Raw genomic sequence first — 22,257 nt, forward strand, 5'->3', positions numbered from 1 at the left:
TCTCCTTCTGATCCACACACACATTTCAATGATGGCGTGCTGGAGTAGCATTTCATTTTCGGATAAGGGACACAAACTTTGTTTCTATGCGTAACCTAGTTGGTTCAAAGATTTCATGTCATCATTAGTAAGCAGCTAAGAAAATTGATATTTCCTATATCTATTCCTTTCTTCTCCAAATTGGAATTTGTCTCCAATTCTACATTTCAAAGCAAGCAAATGAGCTGTACAGTATTGCTTATTATGCATGAACATCTCTCACAGTCAATGTTACAAAAATCGCTAGGATGTGAGGAGGGGCCTGGCATCTAGCTAAAGCTTAGGCGGCTGTTTATTTTAATTTAATGTTTATTATACTACATATAAATAAGTACAGTTAAAATAATTTTTTTTTGTTTGTTTTTTTTGTTTGTTTTTAGCATTGAAACGAAGATCGGAAGACCCAACAACCAATTTATTAGAAAAAATAAAGTGATGCATCAAGTTTGAGGTGATAGACGTCATGCGCGCTCCCACAAAAGCAAAGCAAACAAACAATACATGATCAACAAACTAACGAAAAAGAAAATTGGGCAAATCCAAATAATCCCTATTGCACTGGGAAAGAACGACACCAAACCAAACCATCCGAACAGAGGCCGTGATATGTAAGAGCATCCGCTACTTGGTTTCCCTCTCAATAAATATGGAAAGAGTGAAATTGCATTTGAGAACATAGTAAAAGAGTAAAATATATGATGAGAAAACAAAGCAAAATTTATTTTCAAGTATTTGATCAAAATAAATAAATATTATGAGCATTTTTTAAACCCAACTCGCCTTGACACCACTCAGACTAATCGAGGCGGCGAGGCAGCAACCTAGAGAAAGTTTTAAAACATTGCTCACAACCCATGCCAGCTGATCTAGACAAGGACTTGGAAGTTGAAAAATATATAAACTGCAACTGGGAGATCGACTAATACTGATGCTCTTGGTTCCGAGTGTTCCGGATTGGTTCTTAAATCACCTATATCTGTATGGCTTGGGATCATATATATATAATAATTTGAAAGTTGCTCCTGCTACTCAGCCTAACTACTCAAGGCTCGTCTAAGAACGTGCTGTAGGAGTAACTTCATTACAATGAAGTACCTTCTGGGTGGAATTGCCACAACATGGGCGTTCTTCTTAGCAAGAATTATTGTAGTACGATAATGGCTAGGAGGATTTGAAAGGCATTATGGCATTAAGATTTCCAAGGGTTAGCCAAGGCTTAGTTCAGGACCCCACTACTTGTCATATTTGGTTGCAGTAGAAGTCAAAATGATCTATCCACATGGTTTTGATTTTTAAAGGAAAAGACATGAACAGTACTTGTCATATGTATAATAGTCTAATAGAGTTCACATTCATAACGTCACTCCCAAATTTTGAGGCAGAGTCAAGATTGACAACTTTCACGATAATTGCTAGCCTCGCTATCTGACAAAGATTAATCAACAAAGTGAGCAACGTATCAATATCCTATAGTTTATGAGACCCCATGCATATATATATATATATATCACGAGGTAGAAGATCAAGCTTAAATGAGTGAGAAGCTAGCAGAGATCATACCAACCGAGCTCTAGCTAGCTAGCTTGTTCAAACTAGGTAGTTCCCACTTTTAACATAGCTATTTTAATTAGATCTGTGTTATACATGTATGATATGCAGCCCAACACAGAAACTGAGGGAGAGAAAGACATCACTACCAGAAACATGGAGAAGAGTGAGAAGGCTGCAGTTACAAACTCAGACGAGCCTGAAGTTAAGTACAGTGGGATCAAAGCCATGCCCTTTGTTATAGGTAAGGAAATGGGAACTTGTTTCATGATTAGTTTTTTAATGTCTGAATTGGAGTATGTAGTTAAAAGCAGTTATTTATTGCAGGGAATGAGACCTTTGAGAAGCTAGGAACCCTGGGAACCTCATCCAACCTGTTGGTCTATTTCACCACAGTCTTCAACATGAAAAGCATCACAGCTACCACTGTTGTCAATGTCTTCAATGGCACCACCAACTTTGCTACCTTGCTAGGAGCCTTCCTCTGTGATACCTATTTCGGCCGTTACAACACCTTGGGATTTGCTTGTGTTGCTTCTTTTCTGGTATTGATCTATAGTTCTATACTATCGTTTATTTCCTTGTATTCCCAAACTTAATCTTTGTGCTTCATTAGTGCATGCTTATTTTTAGGTGCACACAGTAGTATCAAAACTAGTAACTGTCTGATTCTTAATATGTTTTTTCTCTGGTGGATTGATAGGGAATGCTGGTGCTAACTCTAACAGCTGCAATTGCAAAGCTACATCCTCCACACTGTGGGCAAAGTGGGCCATGCAGTGGCCCAACATCATGGCAAATGGCATTTCTGTTGAGTGGGCTTGGACTACTAGTTGTTGGAGCTGGTGGGATTAGACCCTGCAATTTAGCCTTTGGTGCAGACCAGTTTAATCCCAATAGTGAATCAGGGAAGAGGGGTATGAGTAGCTTCTTCAATTGGTACTACTTCACCTTCACTTTTGCCATGATGGTCTCTTTGACAATCATTGTCTATGTGCAATCTAATGTGAGCTGGGCATGGGGGTTGGCAATTCCCGCATTTCTCATGTTCTTGTCATGTGCAATGTTCTTTTTGGGTTCGAAAATCTATGTGAAAGTGAAACCAGATGGTAGTCCATTGACAAGTGCAGTGAGGGTTTTAGTCGCTGCGGCCAAGAAGAGGCGATTGAAGTCACCGGAGCAACCGTGGTTGTCACTTTACAATCATATACCAACCAGTTCTATCAACTCCAAGATTCCCTACACTGATCAACTCAGGTAACTAAACTACATAACAGGGTGAGGATGAGGGTGATCGTTCTAGCTACTAATGAATTTTTACAAGTTAGGTTGTTAGAAATATCAATCATGCCTTAGAGCATCTTTAGCAGACTATCTATTTTGGCTCCTTAGCTATTTTGGAGACAATGTTTAGCTTTTTATCTATTTTAGTAGCTGCACCAGACTAGTGACTCTCTATTATAACTTTTAACTATCTCACTCAGAGAGCGAGATGAGGCTCTCTATAATTCAAAACATTCATTTTTAAGTTATTTTATGTAATTTATAAATACATTTAAACTATTTAATCTTCATTAAAAAAATAATATAAATTCAAAACTAGTTAAAATAGAAAGCATTAATGCAGACATAACTCTAAAGTGGCTAGCTAAAATGACGTTTTAGCTACTTTAACTAAAATTTGACTCAAAAATGGCTAGCATTGCTAAACATGCTCTTATACATTGAAAAAATATGTTCCTAGTTAATCAATAGTTCAAATCAACGGTCAACTTGATCAAATATATACACAATTGCCTCTTATTACCAAACAATCAATCTAGTATACCAAATTTTTGCAACTCATTGACTATAATAATCATATGATCAAACAATTATGAGTTAAACTGCCCAACTATAAATTTGGCATCACACATTCATACAAGATTATCTAATAAATTGTTCACACTATAGTATAGTATAGCGCACCATATTACGTTGTTGAATTATCAATCTAGCGACATTCAAACAAATTAGACTCTACCTAATTAAGGTTTCAACTAACTGGGGCAACATGACATGCAATATTGTCTAAAATGTTGACTACATGCATTACCACTATAATTTGCATCCTGATTGGATTTTCGTGTCCACTTCTTCAATTTTCATTTATCGTTTATTCTGTTTTACTCTGTTCTCAGAGTCCTGGACAAAGCTGCAATCATCACCGAAGAAGACACATTCAACTCAGACGGATCAGTAGCAAACCCTTGGAAACTCTGCACAATGCAAGAAGTAGAACAAGTGAAATGCCTTGTTAGAGTGATCCCCATATGGTTCTCATCCCTCATATTCTACATTGCCATTGTCCAACAGCAAACCTCTGTAGTCTTCCAAGCACTTCAATCCAATAGGCGCCTCAGCGGCACCAGGTTCGATATCCCTGCCGCGACTTACGCAGTCTTCACAATGCTGAGCCTCACACTCTGGATCCCCCTCTACGACAGAGTCATCCTCCCGAAACTGCGAAAAATTACAGGAATAGAAGGCGGTATCACCCTGCTTCAAAAGATGGCTTTTGGGATGATGCTTGCCATATTAACAATGCTGGTCTCTGCTTTAGTTGAAGTGAAGAGAAAAAGTTTGGCCCTGTCTAGTCCCATGGGAATGGACACAAGAACAGGTGCAATTTCTTCCATGTCTGCCTTTTGGCTCATACCACAGTTGACCCTAATAGGGCTCGCTGAGGCATTTACCGTCATAGCCCAAGTGGAGTTCTACTACAAACAATTCCCAGAAAACATGAGAAGTATTGGTGGTTCTTTTCTGTTTGTGGGGTTTGCAGGGTCGAATTACTTGAATGGTTTATTGGTGTCGATAGTCCACCATACGACTAGTCGTAATGGGTCTATGGGGGACTGGCTGCCTGAGGATCTTAACAAGGGGAAATTGGATTACTTTTACTACTTGGTTGCTGGATTGCAGTTCATAAATTTGGTTTATTTTGTGCTAGTTGCTAGGTGGTTTAAGTACAAAGGAAGTGTTGGCACTGTTGCCTCTGAAGTTGGGTTGGAAAATATGCAATCTGAGGACCATCTTGTTTGATAGCTTAGCCAATTGTGATAATGTAGAAATGTCCTCTAGAATGAAGAAGTCTTAGATACAACCGGTGTGTACAGTGATCATTTCACGTGCGATTATATCATTAGTAGGTAGCGCTAAAAAGCTTTTATATACTTGCTGTCTTGCTATAAGCAAAAATTTCTCATCCATTACATATAAGTAATGAAAATAAAGGAAAGAGAATGATTTATATTGATGAGAGAAATATCCTACATATATCGGAATTGCAAAAATATTTCATTACTACAAATTAGTTTGAGTTTGATACTTATGTATGTCACGATCGCACTCAACGTATGCACGTTTCTATTCCATTAAAATGATTCAATATTGTTGATGCCAATTTCGGTATTAATGAGTCAACGGAAGTGCCGTTAAAATCTTGGGGGAATTTTTCTCTCTCATTCAAAAAAAAAAAGTGTCGTTAAAATCCAAGTGTAAAGTGGTAGGGTTGTATTCTTCAAGTGGTCTACCTCTTATGATTGAAGGTATGGTCTCGGTGGTCTCGTGCCTAATCTTGGTTGTCCACCTCTTGTGACTGAAGGTATGTCTTCAGTGGTCTAGGTCATCCACTCTCTCTTACGGAAATTGTGATCTTCCTGGTCTTGTGTCTAGCCTGCATTGTCAACCTCCCTGATTGAAGGTATGATCTTGGTGATCTTCTCCCTTGTTGGATGAAACTGATAGTCTGGCCTTAGGCTTCCTTCACCTGATGTTGGGCGTCTACGCTCCCTTGTTGGGTGAAATTGATAGTCCGGCCTCGAGCTTATATCGTCTTCTTCATGACGTTAGACTTCCACCACTTGAAGTTGGAAGAGGTTCATCCTAACAGCTCTCTTGTTCGGTGAAGCTGAAAGTCAGGACTTAGGCTTCCTCCAATTGACATTTTGGGATTCCTTCACCTGACATTGGGCATAGGGCTAGGCGTCTGGACCCGAGAACCCGACCCGAACCGAGCAAAAAAACCCGATTCGGTTCGGTTTTGTGTTGGAAAATATCAGTTCGGTGCAAAGCCCGACCCGAATTATAGTTTATCGGGTCGGTGTCGGGCTTGATATTTTCCTGGACCGAAAGATCGACCCGAACTGATTTCTCCTCCATCTCAACCTCTCGAGACTCTCCTCCCAAGCCAGCTCCTCCTCCTCCTTCTCCATACTCAAATGTGCAGAATTTCAGAAGAACCCAGAACCTATATGAAACAAAGTATTAAAATTTGAGCATAGGACATGGGAACACAGAGAAAGTTGTTGCTTTGAGTAATCTTACCTTGGGAACCAGTGAAGCCGAGAAACTCCTTCACCTGCAAAAACTCTTTTCTTGCTGGCCTCCTGAGCTTGAAGAAGAAGAAGAAGAATACGGCTAGAAAAGAGAGAGAGCAGAAAGTGAAAGAGGGTTCTGTACTTCTAGGTTTTGTTTTGTTTTGTTTCATTTCTCCCACTTAGGATCAAATAAATATAAACTTTGGACAAATTATGCCGAGAGCGTCTCATGCTCCAGTGGTTGGGAGCAAGGCTTTCGTGTAGGAGGTCGGGGGTTCAAACCCCGTCTCTCACCCAATTTTGTGTGTATTTTGCATAAAGCTGGGAAACTGGATTTGGGCCCGAAAAGCCCGAAGACTGAACCAGCCCGTTTGGGGTCGGTTTCTGTCGGTTTCCATTTTTGAAAAAGCCCGAACCGGCCCGGACCGATTGTTTCGGGTTCGGTCTCACCAAATTTTGGACTCGGCCCGACCCGAGCCCAGGCTTATTTGGGCGTCCATGTTAGCCAAATAGTCACCCTCAAATATAATGGCCAAGTTATAGTATAGGGGATATCGTACACAAGGGATTGGAAAACCCACTCTAGCTAGGGAAAACTTAAAGGGTGCTAGATGAATATGTAAATGTACAAATCACAAATAAGGGTTCACAAGTGAACCAAAGTTCATGGTGAATATATGCAAAATGGTGTAGTGGTTTGATTTTGGCTTTGGAGATGGTTTCAACTCAAATTAACACAAGATAAAAACTTGAAATGTAAATTAGGTTATGCTAAACTAGATGTGATAGAATGGATGGAAGTTAGAGCTTTAGGTTGTTCACCATAGCCTCTCTTGCATGCATTGATATTCAAACTATAAGTAATGCAATCTCAAGTATCCAATTACCCTCTTAGCATCCGGATAAGACTACTAAGGCCTAAACTCCTTTGATTTTATCAATTTCCACCGGATAAGTGTGAAACTAACTACCCAAGAACAATTTATATTACCGGATAAGTATCAATTCATTGCTCCTAGATGCATAAAGGTTTGAGTTTAGATAATCAAGCAAGCAAACCAATCTTAGGTCTAGGTGATTTTAACTCACTACCCTCACATACACACCTAGTGTGCTATCATGCTATTAATGTTTAAAGCTAGCTACTTTCTAAACATTGTTCATGTAATGACAAATGCAAAGTATTCAAATTAGCTAGATTCAAATACAAACATTCACTATTCATTTCTTGAATTAGCATGTGAAGATGATCATGGAAATTACATCAAATAAGATTCAAACATCAATTCATTACAAGTTTGGCTAAGGCTTTCAACCCTAGCCCCAACAATAGACTACTCACACATATCTACATAAACTAGCATCAACATAATGGAAAACATCAAGCTACCAAAGAATAGAGTTTAGAAATGACTAGGGATGATCACAAGTGAAGGATGATGAAGTGGTTGATCATGGAAACTTTGTCATGGAGATGATGTGGTGGCTCCTCTTGTGCTCTAGCTTTTTCCTTGAACTCCTTCTTCAAGACTTGAGATGATGATGATGCTTAGTATATGTGAGATGTTCTGAGTAGGGATGTAGTTGAAAAATGAAGTAGTGGAGATGGAGGTTTTGTGGAGGAGATGGTGGTGGATTGTGTAGAGAATAGAGAGAGAAAATGATGTAGTGACTAAGTGTGGGTGATGCCCTATTCCTTGAGAGAATGGGTGTTTAAATAGATGGAGAGAGAGGTGTGAAATGGTGTTGAGAAGCAAAAGGGAGCAGCTCAAGCCTTGTAAGAAGCATGGAGGTGGAGTAGAAAAGTAGTAATAGATCCCAAAATCAAGGAAAAATGGCATGAGAGTAATGGTGTAGGTTGGAGTAGGAAATGATGAGTGAGGGATGGTGATTAAGCCTAAAACATGATAGATATTGAAGTGTTGATGATGATGGACTTTTGGGTAATAGGGAGTGTTTAGTTAAATTAGAACCAAAAGGTTTTGGAATTTGGTTAAGATAAAATGATGGTGAATGGATGTAATGGAATAGATGCTATGGTACTTATCCTCCTTGCTCCTCCATGAATGTGGCCGGAAAATATATGGCACTACCGTGAGTGGTGGTGCACGAAAAATTTACCGAAATTTCACTTTTTTCTCCTCTTGTCAAGATTTTCTACAAAACATGGAATTGGATTAGTCAACATTAAATTGGACTTTAGAACAAGTAATTTCCATGTTTTAGTGCACAAATATGTATATGAATTATGATCCAATAGTTCAGCTCTCTTGTTGGGTGAAACTTATAGTTTGGTCTCAAGCTCCCTTCACTTGACGTCTCGGGATTTCTTCTCCTGACGTTAATCATCTAGCTCTCTTGTTGGTGAAACTTATAGTCTGGTCTTGGGCTTCTGTCACCTGACATTTCACGATTCCTCCACTTGACATTGGGCATCTAGCCTGGCTTGGGCGTATAACATCCTCCACCTGATGTTGGGCATCCACCACCTCAAATTAGTGGAGCTCCATGGAAAGGACCTGCAAATGTGAAGAGATCGAAGGTTTTTGGAGGACCAGCCTAAGGCCTACCAAACACCCTCCGAAGCCTAAGTTAGATTAGTGTGTTTGAACATTTATTTCAACCTTGTGAAGGCTGGGTATTTATAGGATAAGTTTGGTTGAGATGGAAAGGAAAAAGTATGGGTTCTTCCCTAAAATCAGGGTGTCAGCCCCTACTTTCTGCTTACTGACACTCCAAGGGATGAGTTTGACAGAGTTGGTGAAGGGTCAAGAGACATGTATCGCCTATTCAAGCTTCCTTTTTCCTTGAATAACTCTTAGGCCATGCCTAAGAGCCATGCATGCTTCGTGTTAGAACTTGACACTTGGCATGGTTGGTAAGATTTGGCCTTGATTGGTGTTACCATGTCTCTTCATGACGAATGCATGTGCGTGAGCTTGGAGGTTGAGGCTTTAGCCTTAGAGGTTGTGACTATGATCAGGGGCAGAGAGAGGCAGGGGCCCAGTGGATCTCGTGCCCCACTCAATTTTTAAGAAAAAATATTATATATATATATATATATATATATACAGATCCTATCTAGAGCGGAGCTCCGCTTTGAAAATTTACGTGTGAAGTTCGAGTTTTTGGTCACTTTTCGGTCGCATATCCACATCTCGACCGTTCAGTTTTTAGGTACTAGTGTATAGATCGTCTCTGCAAATTTTCAGCCAAAATGATGATCGTTAAGGCATTGATAATTGTCTTAAAGCTAGTACGGTTCAGGTTGACAGATTCAGTCCGTCCATTGGTTTAAGCGAGTTAGATACCTTAACGATCATCAATTTGGCTAAAAATTTGCAGAGAGGATCTATACACTAGTACCTAAAAACTGAACGGTCGAGATGTGGATATGCAACCGAAAAGTGACCCAAAACTCGAACTTCACACGTTAATTTCAAAGCGGAGCTCCACTCTGGATAAAATCTGTATATATATATATATATATATATATATATATATATATATATATATATATATATATATATATATGTTTAGTATATTAATGTTATATTACAATATGATTTTGTTATATATTTTTAAATTAATTTTTCAACTTTGACTAATGATGATGGACGTTCATCTCCGTTTTTGGTTCTTTGTTGTGGGATTATTTGAGGAGATGGAGCACTAGCCTCCCAACCTTGATAATTAATCACTATTATTATTATATAATATTTTTCTTTCCCAAATTCTTTTAACATCAATAATAGAGTTGGGATTCGACAGTTTCATTAATGAAGGCTTGAGGGCAGCCGCACCACCCTTTATTCAAAAAAAAAAAATAGAGTTGGTTATAGTCGATGATTCCTATTTCCTTATTACTTACAGATTTTTCAAGTCCAATACAGAAACAATTAAAAAAAATATTTTATTATATCAATAGCGTGTGTGTGTGTATCGAATGATCGTGATGGTCAATTTTCTTTTCATATATAGCAGCGTTGTTGTTGCTAATTAATTAGAGTTCTCTATTATTGTTTTAAAATGATGCTATTCAAAGGCCAAAATAGAATAAGTACCAAATATATGCTCTAGTAGCAGACTGACTGGCCGGTAGAACATACCTATGACAAACGTCAAACGATCGACTACTCATTACATGAATACAAACAATCACAGATTCCATTACCAGACCAATCATGAAGAATACTACCCTAAACACATCAAGTGTCCAAAACCAAAACGCAAACCAATGCAAGCCACACGAAGAGAAGATCAGTACTCCACTTATGAGCAGAGAATGAAAGCTCGACGCATATGTTGACCACGCAATCCTGAAGCTAGCTGGCTAGAAACAAATAAATGACTGTCGTTTACTAATGGCAAAATAGCCAAATTATCCCCTAAATTTTCTTATGGCTGCCGATTTACCCCCTGACATTTCAATTTTGATTATTTACACCCTCACTTTTCTAAATGTTGTCAATTTACACCCTACAGTCAAATTTTAGACTTTCCATCCAAGTTCTCCGTTAACTTAGTTAGCACGTGAGAGGTCTTTTCGTCTCTGCAATTGTCACCCAAAAAAAAGTGTTGCTATTTGTACCGAACAAAAATCTTATTACACCCCCGGCAACTATAAATTTTTTGCCTCTAATGTTCCAATATTACCCTCAAATATTAATAAATCAAGAAAAAAAATACAAAATTACTTTGTTAAAAAATAAAAATAAATACTGCTATTCGTCTCCCACAACTGTTTTTTTCTTTCCCTCATCCTCTCCTCTTCTTCTCTGTCTATCTCTCAATTATCTTCTTCTCAGCATGACCTCTTCCTCTATGTTCCTTTTATCGAGATCAATATAACACAATCCCAACTTGGATCAATCAAGATGACCTTCACATGCTTGCTGTAATTTTAATTTTCATATTCCATACATATAAATATTTTAGTTTGTTTGATGGCTCCTCAATCTTATACACAATACAAACCCCTCCAACTGGAAACATGGAAGATCAAATTCTCATATGAATGTTTGAAATATTAATCCAATCTGGCCTTCAAAGAAAAAGAAAACCAGAAACCTAATGATCAAAGATGGTTTCTCCTTCAGTGATATGATCATCCAATCATTTGATGTGACTAGCAAATATTAATTAAGTGATCAGTTGGAAGCTAATAACCAACCTTGAAATAAAGGGAGTGAAGAAGAAGAAGAGATGGACAAGGAAGAAGCGACAAAGGGCAATTTTTTTTTTTTCCTTCTTTTAACGAAGAACAGTTTTGTATTTTTTTTTTATTTCTTTAACGATGTGTTGGTTTTTTTTGTTTTTTTTTATGATAGTTGAAAAGACCAAAAAGCCCCTCACGTGCTAATTAAGTTAACGGAAAATTGGATGGAAAGTCAAAAAAATAACGATAGGGTGTAAATTGGCAATAATTAGAAAAGTGAGGGTGCAGATAATCAAAATTGAAATGTCATGGGGTAAATCGACAGCCATGGAAAAAGTCAGGGAGTAATTTGGCTATTTTGCCTTTACTTTATTCCCATAAATGTCTGTCGGGCTATCATCTTCATATAAGAAAGACAGAAGCTTAATTTGATAACCAATTAAATGAAAATGGGAGTGGCTTTGCATGAGCGATGAGGCGTGTTGACTCATTAATTCATATATGACTATATGTCAAGTTGTCAACCATGCATGAATTCGATCTTTCAGCAAAATCGAAAAGATAGTGACTTACCAAAAGATCTAAACCTCATTGGGAGTGGTATACTCCCAAATCTTCGGTTAGATTCTGCATTAGGTAATGCAACAGATATTTCATAATATTATCAGGAAATTAGTAAATAATAATATATCTTTGCTTTTGGTAAATGTTTTATTTAATATTATTAGGAAATTAGAAATTAATAATAGGATACTCTTATTATTTCTTTTGCCAACAGAAAGTCTTTCTGTAATGGGAAATCTCAGAAAAAAATGGACTGGTAGTCAAAGAAGATGACTTAGTGGTCCAACAACTACAAATCTGAGAAAACACATTTGTCTTAATCATCTGGCTCTGGTAAAATACAAACTAGTAGTGGACAGGTAAGGTTCCTCTATCTCATGACTCCATCATTTTACCTTTTCATTATTGGGCTAGCTATTCATTATAATATTTCCTATATATATATATGTACCTTTTGGCCTGAAATCTTTAGCACTGACTCGACTGTTAACAACCTTACAACCCACAGATTTTTAGAGAGAATAAACCATGGAGAACAGTGAAAGAGAAACCATGGTGGAGGTGAAGAAGAATGAGGATCAGTGTTCTATAGCTGAAGAGAAAGTAATCTACAGAGGATGGAAAGCCATGCCATTTGTCATAGGTGAGATTTGAGAATGACCCTTTTCTCAGTTTTTTGATCTCCTTAGTTTGGTTAATTTTTTCTGTTTAATCATATATAGTTACGATGTTAATGTTTTGACTTGATTCTGAGTGACCCCCTTGCGTAAAATTTCAGGAAATGAAACCTTTGAGAAGCTAGGAGCCATCGGCACCTTGTCCAACCTCTTGGTTTATCTCACTACTGTGTTCAATATGAGCAGCGTTACAGCTGCAACTATCATCAATATCTTCAATGGCACCACCAATTTTTCTACTTTGATCGGAGCTTTCGTCTCCGACACTTACTGCGGTCGTTTCAAGACCATCGCCTGTGCTTCAATAGCTTCCTTTATGGTACTTGAATTATACTACCATTTATTTTTAATGTCCATAGTTCATATATATATATATATATATATATATATGGACACACACACACACACTCTATGAAACCTGAATTTGAAATCAAAAGGAATTATGTTTGGGACTGGAAGAAATAGAAGTCTGAAGTAGAATGATACTGCAGAAAGTAGATCATTCAGATACAAATTAGGTGTCGTTTGGATTTTGTTTTTTTTTTTATTTTTTTGGATACAATATAGTTTGGAATTTGCTTCAGTAGAAGATGTTTTTACTGGAAGCGCTTTAGTTAGAAGCATAATGTTTTATTAAAATTCCAAAACACTTAAAACTCTTCCCGACAAATGTTGTCAGAAGCACTTTTGACAGTCCTAGAAGCATATGCAACTTAAATTAGCAATTTATGGGGAGATCCAACATTTATTATATTGCTATGTAAGACTTTCCTAAGTGAGATTCTTCTATATATGTTCTCAAAATATTCAAAGTGGATCTAATTCTAGTGTTTTGCTTCTTTACCTTCTGCAAGGGACTGGTCTTGATAGACTTCACTGCAATATTCAAGGACCTCCATCCTCCCCCTTGCAAAACACAAGACCGCAACGCGTGCAAAGGCCCAACAGGTGGCCAAATGGCATTTTTGGCAGCCGGTCTCGGACTACTAATAGTAGGAGCAGCTGGGATCAGACCATGTAACTTTGCATTTGGAGCAGACCAGTTCAACCCCAAAACCGAAGCTGGAAAAAAAGGAGTCAACAGCTTCTTCAATTGGTACTTCTTCACCTTCACTGTTGCACAGATGCTGTCCTTGACAATCATTGTGTATGTTCAGTCAAATGTGAGCTGGTCTCTGGGTTTTGGCATTCCAGCCATTCTGATGTTGATGTCATGTGCACTCTTCTTCATGGGTTCAAAATTGTATGTGAAAGTGAAAGCCAGTGGTAGTCCAATGACAAGTGTGGCACAGGTCATAGTGGTTGCTTTTAAGAAAAGGAAACTGAAGCCACTAGAGCAACCATGGCTCTCCCTCTTTGTTTATATGCCTCCCAATTCGATGAACGCCAAGCTTCCTTACTCACATCAATTCAGGTACTTATATTATATTTTTATGCATTCTATGTTTTCCTGAGGTAATACTGTAATAGAGCCATTTGGTAGAAAATTGTGAGTATAGATAGCAATATAAGAGTACTGGGTAAACTTTAATATACTTCATGCCAATGGGGAACAATAAACTATTACGGTATTACTGTGAACCTCGGCTTTTACAATAAACTATTTTATGTCACCAAACACCTTATCATAGTTATCTGCCAAAAAAAAACACCTTATCATAGTTACTCGTTTGATGTGGGACGTACAACTGCGTTTGATCTGCAAAAACTTTTTGAAGCTGACTTTCATAAAAATAGTTCATAAGTTGAGACTTATCATTTTACTTAAAAGCAATAGTTTAGTGTAAAAGCCGAGACTTTATAGCGATTGTCCAATATGTTCCAGTTCGGGATTAATTGATGTGCTTACTATATGTTATAACAAATATTAGATGTTCACTCATTTGATATGGGACAATTGTGTTCGATCTACACAACTCCGAACATAAGTCCCCGCGCGAACTGAAATATCGTTATCACCTTTCTCAGATGCCTTGACAAAGCAGCAATCGTGACCCCAGAAGATGAAAAAAACCCAGATGGATCAACAGCCAATCCATGGAGACTTTGCAGTATGCAGCAAGTGGAAGAACTGAAATGTCTGGTGAGAGTTTTACCAATATGGGCTGCAGCCCTTGTGTACTATGTTGTTATAGTCCAACAACACACCTATGCAACCTTCCAAGCTCTTCAATTTGATAGAAGAGTTGGAAAGTTCGAGATCCCAGCTGCATCCTACTATGTCTTCTTGATGCTGGCCATGACCATTTGGATCCCCATCTATGACCGACTTGTAGTCCCATTTCTCCAAAGACGCACAGGAATAGAAGGAGGCATCACAGTGCTGCAAAGAATTGGAGCTGGCATATTTCTCTCCATTGTCTCCATGATAGTCTCTGCAATCGTAGAAGAGCGTCGAAGGTCTATAGCTCTAACCGACCCAATCCCAGGAATCAGAACAAGGGGTGACATTTCTTCCATGTCAGGCTTCTGGTTAGTCCCTCAGCTCGCATTGGCTGGACTCGCAGAAGCATTCACTGCCATTGGTCAAGTTGAGTTCTACTACAAGCAGTTCCCTGAAAACATGAGAAGCATTGCAGGGTCTCTCTTCTTTTGTGGAATGGCGGGTTCAAGTTACTTGAGTGGTTTCTTGATTGCAATAGTTCACAGAACCACAGAGGGGGCTGCAACTGGAAATTGGCTGCCGGAAGATCTCAACAAGGGGAGACTTGATTACTTCTACTACATGATTGCTGCTCTTGGAGTCGTTAATTTCGGATACTTTTTGTTCATTGCAAGTTGGTATCAGTATAAAGGTACTGGGATCGATACTACTACTCTTGAAGTCGAAGTTGCTGAGAAAGTTGTCTAAACTGCCTGAGAAAAATGCTGCTTGATGATGGAAGCTTGGGGGTATTTAAATTTGAGTATGCTATAGAAAATTCCTTGTACATGGAATTTAGTTCTAAAACATTCGGATTATTACTAATCAATCCAGACTACCATCTGGCTGAGATGAACTACCATTGAGTTATATACTTCTCACCATAACTTCAAATCAAGTACAAATCACATCAAGGAACTTGGCAAAGAAACTCACCGGTCCTCAGATATCCAACTCTTTAAGAACTTTGTATACCTAGTTGAACGTGGAATACAAGGTTGCTCTCTCAACAAATGAACTCCAAGAAAATCAAGCATTTGAATGATGTGGAAGTTACGTGCGTCGGGAATAATAGAAAAGAGAGAAGAATAATAGTTGGCCCATTCCATCTAAGCAAACATGTCGTGAATGGTTTGGCAGCGCAGTTTATTTACTCTTTCCCGGGACATGTGTGTCATCACAAAAGGGAATAAAAATGGGGTAGGGGAAAAGGAAGTAGAAAACAGCTGATTGCAGCAGACTCATTTTACATGCAAAAAATAAACTGAAAGCAGAGTAGCAAATTTAAAAGGTTTTCTCTACGAGGTTTACTCACAACATGCCGAGTACCTGTCTTTACTCAGCAATACTAAGATTTTGTTACAGTATAGTAAATAAACTGTCCCTGAACTAGACTGTGTATGCTTGCTGAATTGTGTCGATGTCGAGACCCTTCAATCTCACCACTGATTCTACGTGACCTTTTAGTGTATGCAGCTCTCTCAACCTACATAAAAGAATTGAATTTGAGGTTAAACATTTATATAGAAATCAAAGTACAGCATAATTGCCAGGTCATAAAATCCACTTTCTGTATCAGTGTATCAAGCTAGAGCGAAACATTGCTGCTCACCTTGCAATTTCAGCTCTTCTTTTGGCTTCTTCAGCCATCTGATTGAGTTCTGTGAAATGTGTTCTTTCAGTAAACATCTTGGTATCTGGTGGTTGCAAACCATGCAGTGTTCTTTGTGCATGTGCCCATTGAAGCTCACGCTGTTCCTTTCCAAAATCTTTTTGCCTTGTGAAAGCAATCTAGAAAACAAAACAATCCCTCAGACCACAGCTCACAGTAAAGTCCCTGATCAAGTAAACCACTTAACGAAAGCGAAATCATACCCTTTGCTCAATGAGAAGATCCCAAGCCTTCCCGCTCAGAGCATAGCGTATCATGAACTTTATGATATCCAGAGGGATATAGAAGATGATGTTATAGAGCCAGATCACCCCAGCCCAACCCCATCCAATCCCTTCGATTGCAGCAAACTCCCAGTTAGCATACACTGCTATCAAGGTGGCAATCTGCTCAAAATGGAAGAACAAAAGTTCAGTGCTCCCTCTTAATCAATCAAAATGAAAAGAAAAATGGGATTATTTTGAAATCAGCTCACCAGCTGGGCTATCAGGAAAGCCGCAACAAGCAACATTCCAGGCCGCTCAACAAAGGACCAACTTCGAGAGCGTGTAACAAATATGAGGGCCTGACTAATGATGCTCACTTGTAGATATATAGCAGAGGCAAGTTTCCGAAAGTCATCATGAGCTGTCTTCTCAAGGGTTGATACCCCAAATATTCTCTGAAAAAAATAGAGCCCAGATATCAATAAACCAAAAATGAAAAATCATAAGCAGTTGGCTAGCTCCCTGAATGCCTAAGACAATGCATCTGCCCTGATGTGAACATTTTATGAGCAGAACAAGGCAGGTATTCTTACAGGGAAGAAGTCTGTTTTGTATGCTGCCCAAAAGAATATCACAGTCATTATTGCCAAGTAGGTACCGAGCACAATTCCAGTTGCAAAAATCTCCGACAGCTTCCAGCTATCTGGCAGAGGAGATGGTTTAACCCTATCCTTTGATATCGTCATGATAGTACCTAAAAGGGCATAATGCTAGTAAGTTGCTGCAGATACTAACACAATTAAGATATTGCTTCAGTCAGCAGCAAGACAAGCACAATTTCTATTGTGTATAATGACTATAACCAACCAATTTCTAGCGGAGAAAACACATGACAGCAATGATAAAATGCCGCTAACAAGAGGCATAACAAATATCAGAGAGAGAGAGAGAGAGAGCAAACCATCATTGAGGATTGCAATAATAAGCACCATGAAAGGTGGAAAGTCGAACTTCCATATGAGGGCCAGCAACATGAAACCCATCTGCCAACATACTGAACAGTCAGATAAGTGAGGAATAATATAGATTACTCATCATAAAAAAATTAAATATACCAAAAAATAAAAAAAAAAGGTTTGATCTACACGGACCAAACCAAGAAACAACTCACCACAATACGAATTGTGATGGAAACAGCATATATCTGCCAACACAAAGAACAAGATTTGGCTATCAATGGTGCACCACTGATGTGGAGAATAACACTAAGAAAAACAAAGTCATCTACCACATTAGAAAACAAACTTACTGTGTAATTTTTCATCCTCTGGAAGATTGCCCGACTAGTCAAAACAGCACTAATGATAACGCTAAGGCCAGGTTCAGTTAGCACAATATCAGAAGCACTACGGGCTGCATCTGTTGCATCAGCAACAGCAATACCAATATCAGCTTTTTTGAGGGCAGGAGCATCATTAACTCCATCACCGGTCATTCCACAGATATGTTTCCTTGCTTGCAAGCGTTTTACAATCTCGTATTTGTGCTCTGAACCAAACAATTCAGGCCAATCATTTTAGGAGGAGGATTGACAACATTTGCAGGGCAACAAAAAGGTTAATGTAAAATCTTTTGCCAAGCAGGTATCAAAGCCTACAATGGCAAGGAAGAAGCAGACCTGGGAAAACACCAGCAAAGCCATCGGCTTTTTCTATCAGATCATCAATGGGTAAAGCCGCAATTGATTCATCCTTGTCCTGTCCTAGTAAAGCAGATGAAGGATACATATTGGTTCCCATTCCCAAACGACGTCCAGTCTCCTTTCCTATGGCCAGTTGATCACCTGAGAAAGTACAAGATTGATCAGACAAAAACATAAACAAAGTACTTAATCATATCAAACTAGGCCAACACACTTTTCTTAGAGAGCTGAAAGGTGTCGTGGCAGAAACACACCGTGGCAGAAACACAATTGAATACACATAACAATATGACAGACTACTAATAACATTACAAATCCAAGAGAACAAAACAAACTTCAATTGATTTTATTCAACATCAGGCACATTATATCTACGTTATTACACGTCAAACACCTTTCACTGTCTCTAAATAATAACAAAACATAGATAATACATCAATATCGTCAGTATATCACAACATCACCCCATAATCACACAGAGACAAAAGAATGTCATTTTAAGCTATGGAGTTGGACTGCTTAAGATTTGTTAGGATGCAACATAGAATTATTTAGACTACCTAGATTTTCCACAAGCAGGGACGCTACAGAGTACAAATTAAGCTACAAGAAGAGCACACCTGTAATCATTTTCACATTTACTCCAAGATTTAAAGCCCTCCGTATTGTCTCTGCACTGTCATGCCTAGGTGGGTCAAAGAGTGGCATTAGACCAATAAATTGCCACGGGCCTCCAGCACCCTCTTTGATTCCTTCTGGAACTTCCTGCATAATGCAAAAGAATGACTCAAAATATATTAAAATTTAAATTAAAACAAAAAAATGAGAAGATCAGAAATCCAGAAACCTGGTATGCTACAGCAAGAGACCGTAACCCTCGCTCAGCAAACTTATCAATCACAGCATGAACTCTACGCTCAATGTCCGACTTATTGTGGGCGAGATGTAGAATCTAAAAATAGATTAAAAAAAATATTAAAAAAAAAACATGTTACATATATGTATTATATATTGCAGAGAGGAATTAGGATAAAATTAACAAAAGAGGTAACAGTATGCAGTGCAGAACAATTACCTGCTCCGGTGCACCTTTGCTAACTCTATGCATTTTGCCATCACGGTCAATATAAGTCAATGCAGTTCGCTTATCAGTAGGATTGAAAGGAAGGAAGTGTATTTCTTGAACACCAGCACGCGCCTGTTCATGGAGATAAAAAGAAAAGAAATCTAAATTAGATAACAAGTAACAAATACATTTCAGGACAAACTCAACCTTAAATTAAATAACTGATAAAAATGCTCCTGTAAATAGCTCTATAGCTTTATTTGGAAAGGACCATAAAACCAATCAAAAGATTTACCTCCTTAGGATCAGCCAGCATCCCAACTATAGCAGTATCTATTGCATCTTGATTCTCTGTCCTGGATGCTCGAGCTGCCATCAGAACAACAGTATCCGGATCCACTCCTTTTGCAAAAACCTACAAGTTAAGAATCAAGCAGACATTTTAACAAGAATTTCATCAAGGAAAAGCATTTTCTATAACAAATAAGCAGCATATCTCCTAAACGACCTCAATAAGATTTTTATCAACTGTAAGCTTGTTCAGTGTTAGAGTTCCAGTTTTATCACTGCATAGCACATCCATGCCCGCCATCTCTTCAATTGCTGTCATTCTCTTTGTGATAGCTCCCTGCAGTCAGCATTAACAAAATTAATCATGTTCCAGATACAATATACCATGAATATGTAGCATTCAGAAGGAAATTAGCCAACCTGCTGTGCTAATCTATGAGAGCCAATTGCCATTGTCACGGACAAAACTGTGGGCATTGCAATTGGAATTCCACCAATGAGAAGCACAAGAAGATTGTCAATTCCAGGGCGATACTCTCGGTCTTGAATTGGGTACATGACAATTATCTCTATTACCATACCCACAGCAATAGAGCATATGCAGAAATTCCCTATTGCAGTTAAGACCTGAGAATGAAATGAAAAAAAAAAAATCTCTATAGTCACAACGTACAAAAGTCCACTAGTCCATGATAATGATATAACACTATTGTTCCCTTACCTTTTGGAAGTGGCCCACTTGGTTAGTGCTATCAACAAGGTGAGCAGCCTTCCCAAAGAAGGTATGCACTCCAGTGGCAATGACCACTGCTTCAATCTCTCCTTGTTTGCAAGTTGAACCAGAGTACACACCATCCCCAGGGCCTTTTGTCACAGGAAGAGACTCGCCTGTAAGTGCAGACTGCAAATTGAAAACAGAAATATCAGAAACAGCCAACATGTTCCAACGTAGGTTTATACCTAACACACTTGAACATGATTAACACTAAAGAAAAGAACAATAGATGTAGTCGTAAATAAACCTGATCAATTTTCAATGGATCCCCTTCAAGTAACCGTGCATCAGCTGGAACGATATCACCAAGTTTGATACTAATTATGTCACCTGGTACTAGGAGAGCAGCATCTTGCTCGTTCCACCTTCCATCTCGAAGAACCTTTAAATAAATTTCGTTAAAAATGGAACCAACAAACGAATACAAGGATATATCACCATAAAATCTTTCTACTCATACATCAAAAATTGATCAATAGACCAAGATGGAACTTATGGCCTACTGTGTCACCATAACAGAAGCAGTAACTACCACCCTAAAAACAAAACGACAACAAGTTGGTATATCTGATACCTTGGCTTTAGGAGCAAGACGAGCCATGAGAGCTGCTGCAGCATTACCCGCATTATTTTCCTCGATGAAACTAATGGTGGAGTTGATGACCAGCAGAGTAATAATACCCACAAAATCTTGCCAGTCAGGAGGCTTGCCCTGCATACAGATAAACAAACGTCACAAATCAACAAACAAATCACCAAAAACGCAAGCAGTCCAAAAAAACAAACAAACTAGCAACAGTAACCCGAAAAAGCTTAGCACTTACTCCTCCATTTGCAAGCGCAATGGCCATTATAGCAGCAGCTTCCATAACCCATGAGAGAGGATTCCACATAAACCCCAGAAACTTGATAAACTTGCTCTCCTGAAACACAACACCCCATACCACACAATTGTGAGAACATGAAGAAGAAAACACAGTTTGTGAAGAACGAAGAAAAGGGGCTGTGAATATGAGGAAAGTAACCTGCTTTTCCTCAAGCTTGTTATGCCCAAAAATGGTTAATCTTTCCTCAGCAGCCTCACTGCTGAGACCCTCTTTGCTACATCTCAGATTCTCAAACACCTCCTCAATGGGTATGTTCTCCTGCAACCACAGAGTTCATAAACACCCATTAAACCAAAACCAAACCAAAAACCAAGCAAAAAGCTTTGAAATTTCCTCAGATCTATATATATTACCAGATCAACCGTTTCCTTCAGCACCGCGTCCAGCACTTCAGGCTTCTCCTCCGCCATCTCTCTCCTCTTCCTCTTGTCACAGCTCTACAGAAGCATTAACACTCAAAAGATCAGAAACCAAGAACCAACAAGAACATAAAAAAGACTCAAAACTTTGAAGAACCCAAAAGAAACTGATAGCTTTTTGAAGAAGATAAGCACTACCCAGTTGTAAAGATTGGATTTTGATCAGAATTAAGGGTTGAGGGACCAAAATGAGGGTGACCCAACTTCACCAAAAACGCAGAAAGAGGATGATGAACCGCTCAGAGAGTGGCAAAGCAGTCAGTAATAGTCACAAGCTTTTCCACTACCTCTCTTTTTATGTCAAAATACTTGAAAAGCCCCTCACTAATTTTTTCCCTTTTACCTAAAGCTCAAAACTTTATGGTAAATTTGTAACTTTAAGCCAACAAAAAATAAAAAATAAAAAGAGGGAATTTTAATTTTCCTCTGTTTTCTTGTATAATATTTATGTTTTTTGATGAGGTGACCAACCAAGGCCATTGATTCATGAATTGCACATGCACCTGATGGCATTAGGTGATAGGCCTTTTTAACCTTTTTTGTTCTTATTAAATTATGCAAGTAACCCTTTTGTTTCTGTTTTTTTTTGTTTTTTTTACTTTGGAATATCTCTTGGGGAAAAAAAGATGGTATTTTTAGCTACAAATTACAAAACGTTTTTTTTAAGGTAGTGGAAAAGTTGTACGTGGTTTAGTGGTGAGAATGGTCGCCTGCCTCGTGCGTTCAAGATTGTGTTGTGATTAAATGGG

General features: G+C 38.4%; 3 protein-coding genes across 3 annotated transcripts; 2 read left to right on the plus strand and 1 right to left on the minus strand.

The window, feature by feature from the left end:
• Nucleotides 1–1,547: 1,547 nt before the first annotated feature.
• Nucleotides 1,548–4,885, plus strand: LOC133706969 (protein NRT1/ PTR FAMILY 2.10-like). Its single transcript, XM_062132511.1, has 4 exons — nt 1,548–1,831; nt 1,915–2,132; nt 2,291–2,844; nt 3,768–4,885. Exons 1-4 carry the CDS (start codon nt 1,684–1,686, stop codon nt 4,669–4,671), a joined length of 1,824 nt encoding a protein of 607 aa, XP_061988495.1. The 5' UTR covers nt 1,548–1,683; the 3' UTR covers nt 4,672–4,885.
• Nucleotides 4,886–12,113: 7,228 nt separating this feature from the next.
• On the plus strand, nt 12,114–15,360 carry LOC133743962 (protein NRT1/ PTR FAMILY 2.11-like). The gene is made up of 4 exons (XM_062172048.1): nt 12,114–12,313; nt 12,449–12,666; nt 13,202–13,761; nt 14,316–15,360. The coding sequence occupies exons 1-4, from the start codon at nt 12,199–12,201 to the stop codon at nt 15,196–15,198; spliced, it is 1,776 nt and encodes a 591-aa protein (XP_062028032.1). The 5' UTR covers nt 12,114–12,198; the 3' UTR covers nt 15,199–15,360.
• Nucleotides 15,361–15,706: 346 nt separating this feature from the next.
• Nucleotides 15,707–21,805, minus strand: LOC133743961 (ATPase 11, plasma membrane-type). The gene is made up of 22 exons (XM_062172047.1): nt 21,647–21,805; nt 21,443–21,526; nt 21,228–21,347; nt 21,027–21,125; nt 20,777–20,914; nt 20,450–20,584; nt 20,149–20,328; nt 19,848–20,054; nt 19,645–19,764; nt 19,432–19,551; nt 19,146–19,268; nt 18,918–19,022; nt 18,691–18,835; nt 18,047–18,211; nt 17,678–17,916; nt 17,540–17,572; nt 17,330–17,411; nt 16,962–17,122; nt 16,638–16,823; nt 16,366–16,548; nt 16,103–16,281; nt 15,707–15,976 (listed from the first exon to the last, which is right to left on the minus strand). Exons 2-22 carry the CDS (start codon nt 21,497–21,499, stop codon nt 15,880–15,882), a joined length of 2,874 nt encoding a protein of 957 aa, XP_062028031.1. The 5' UTR covers nt 21,500–21,526; nt 21,647–21,805; the 3' UTR covers nt 15,707–15,879.
• Between the last annotated feature and the right edge of the window lie 452 nt (nt 21,806–22,257).

The sequence above is a fragment of the Rosa rugosa genome, chromosome 4, assembly GCF_958449725.1.
Source record: "Rosa rugosa chromosome 4, drRosRugo1.1, whole genome shotgun sequence".
NCBI lineage: Eukaryota > Viridiplantae > Streptophyta > Magnoliopsida > Rosales > Rosaceae > Rosa > Rosa rugosa.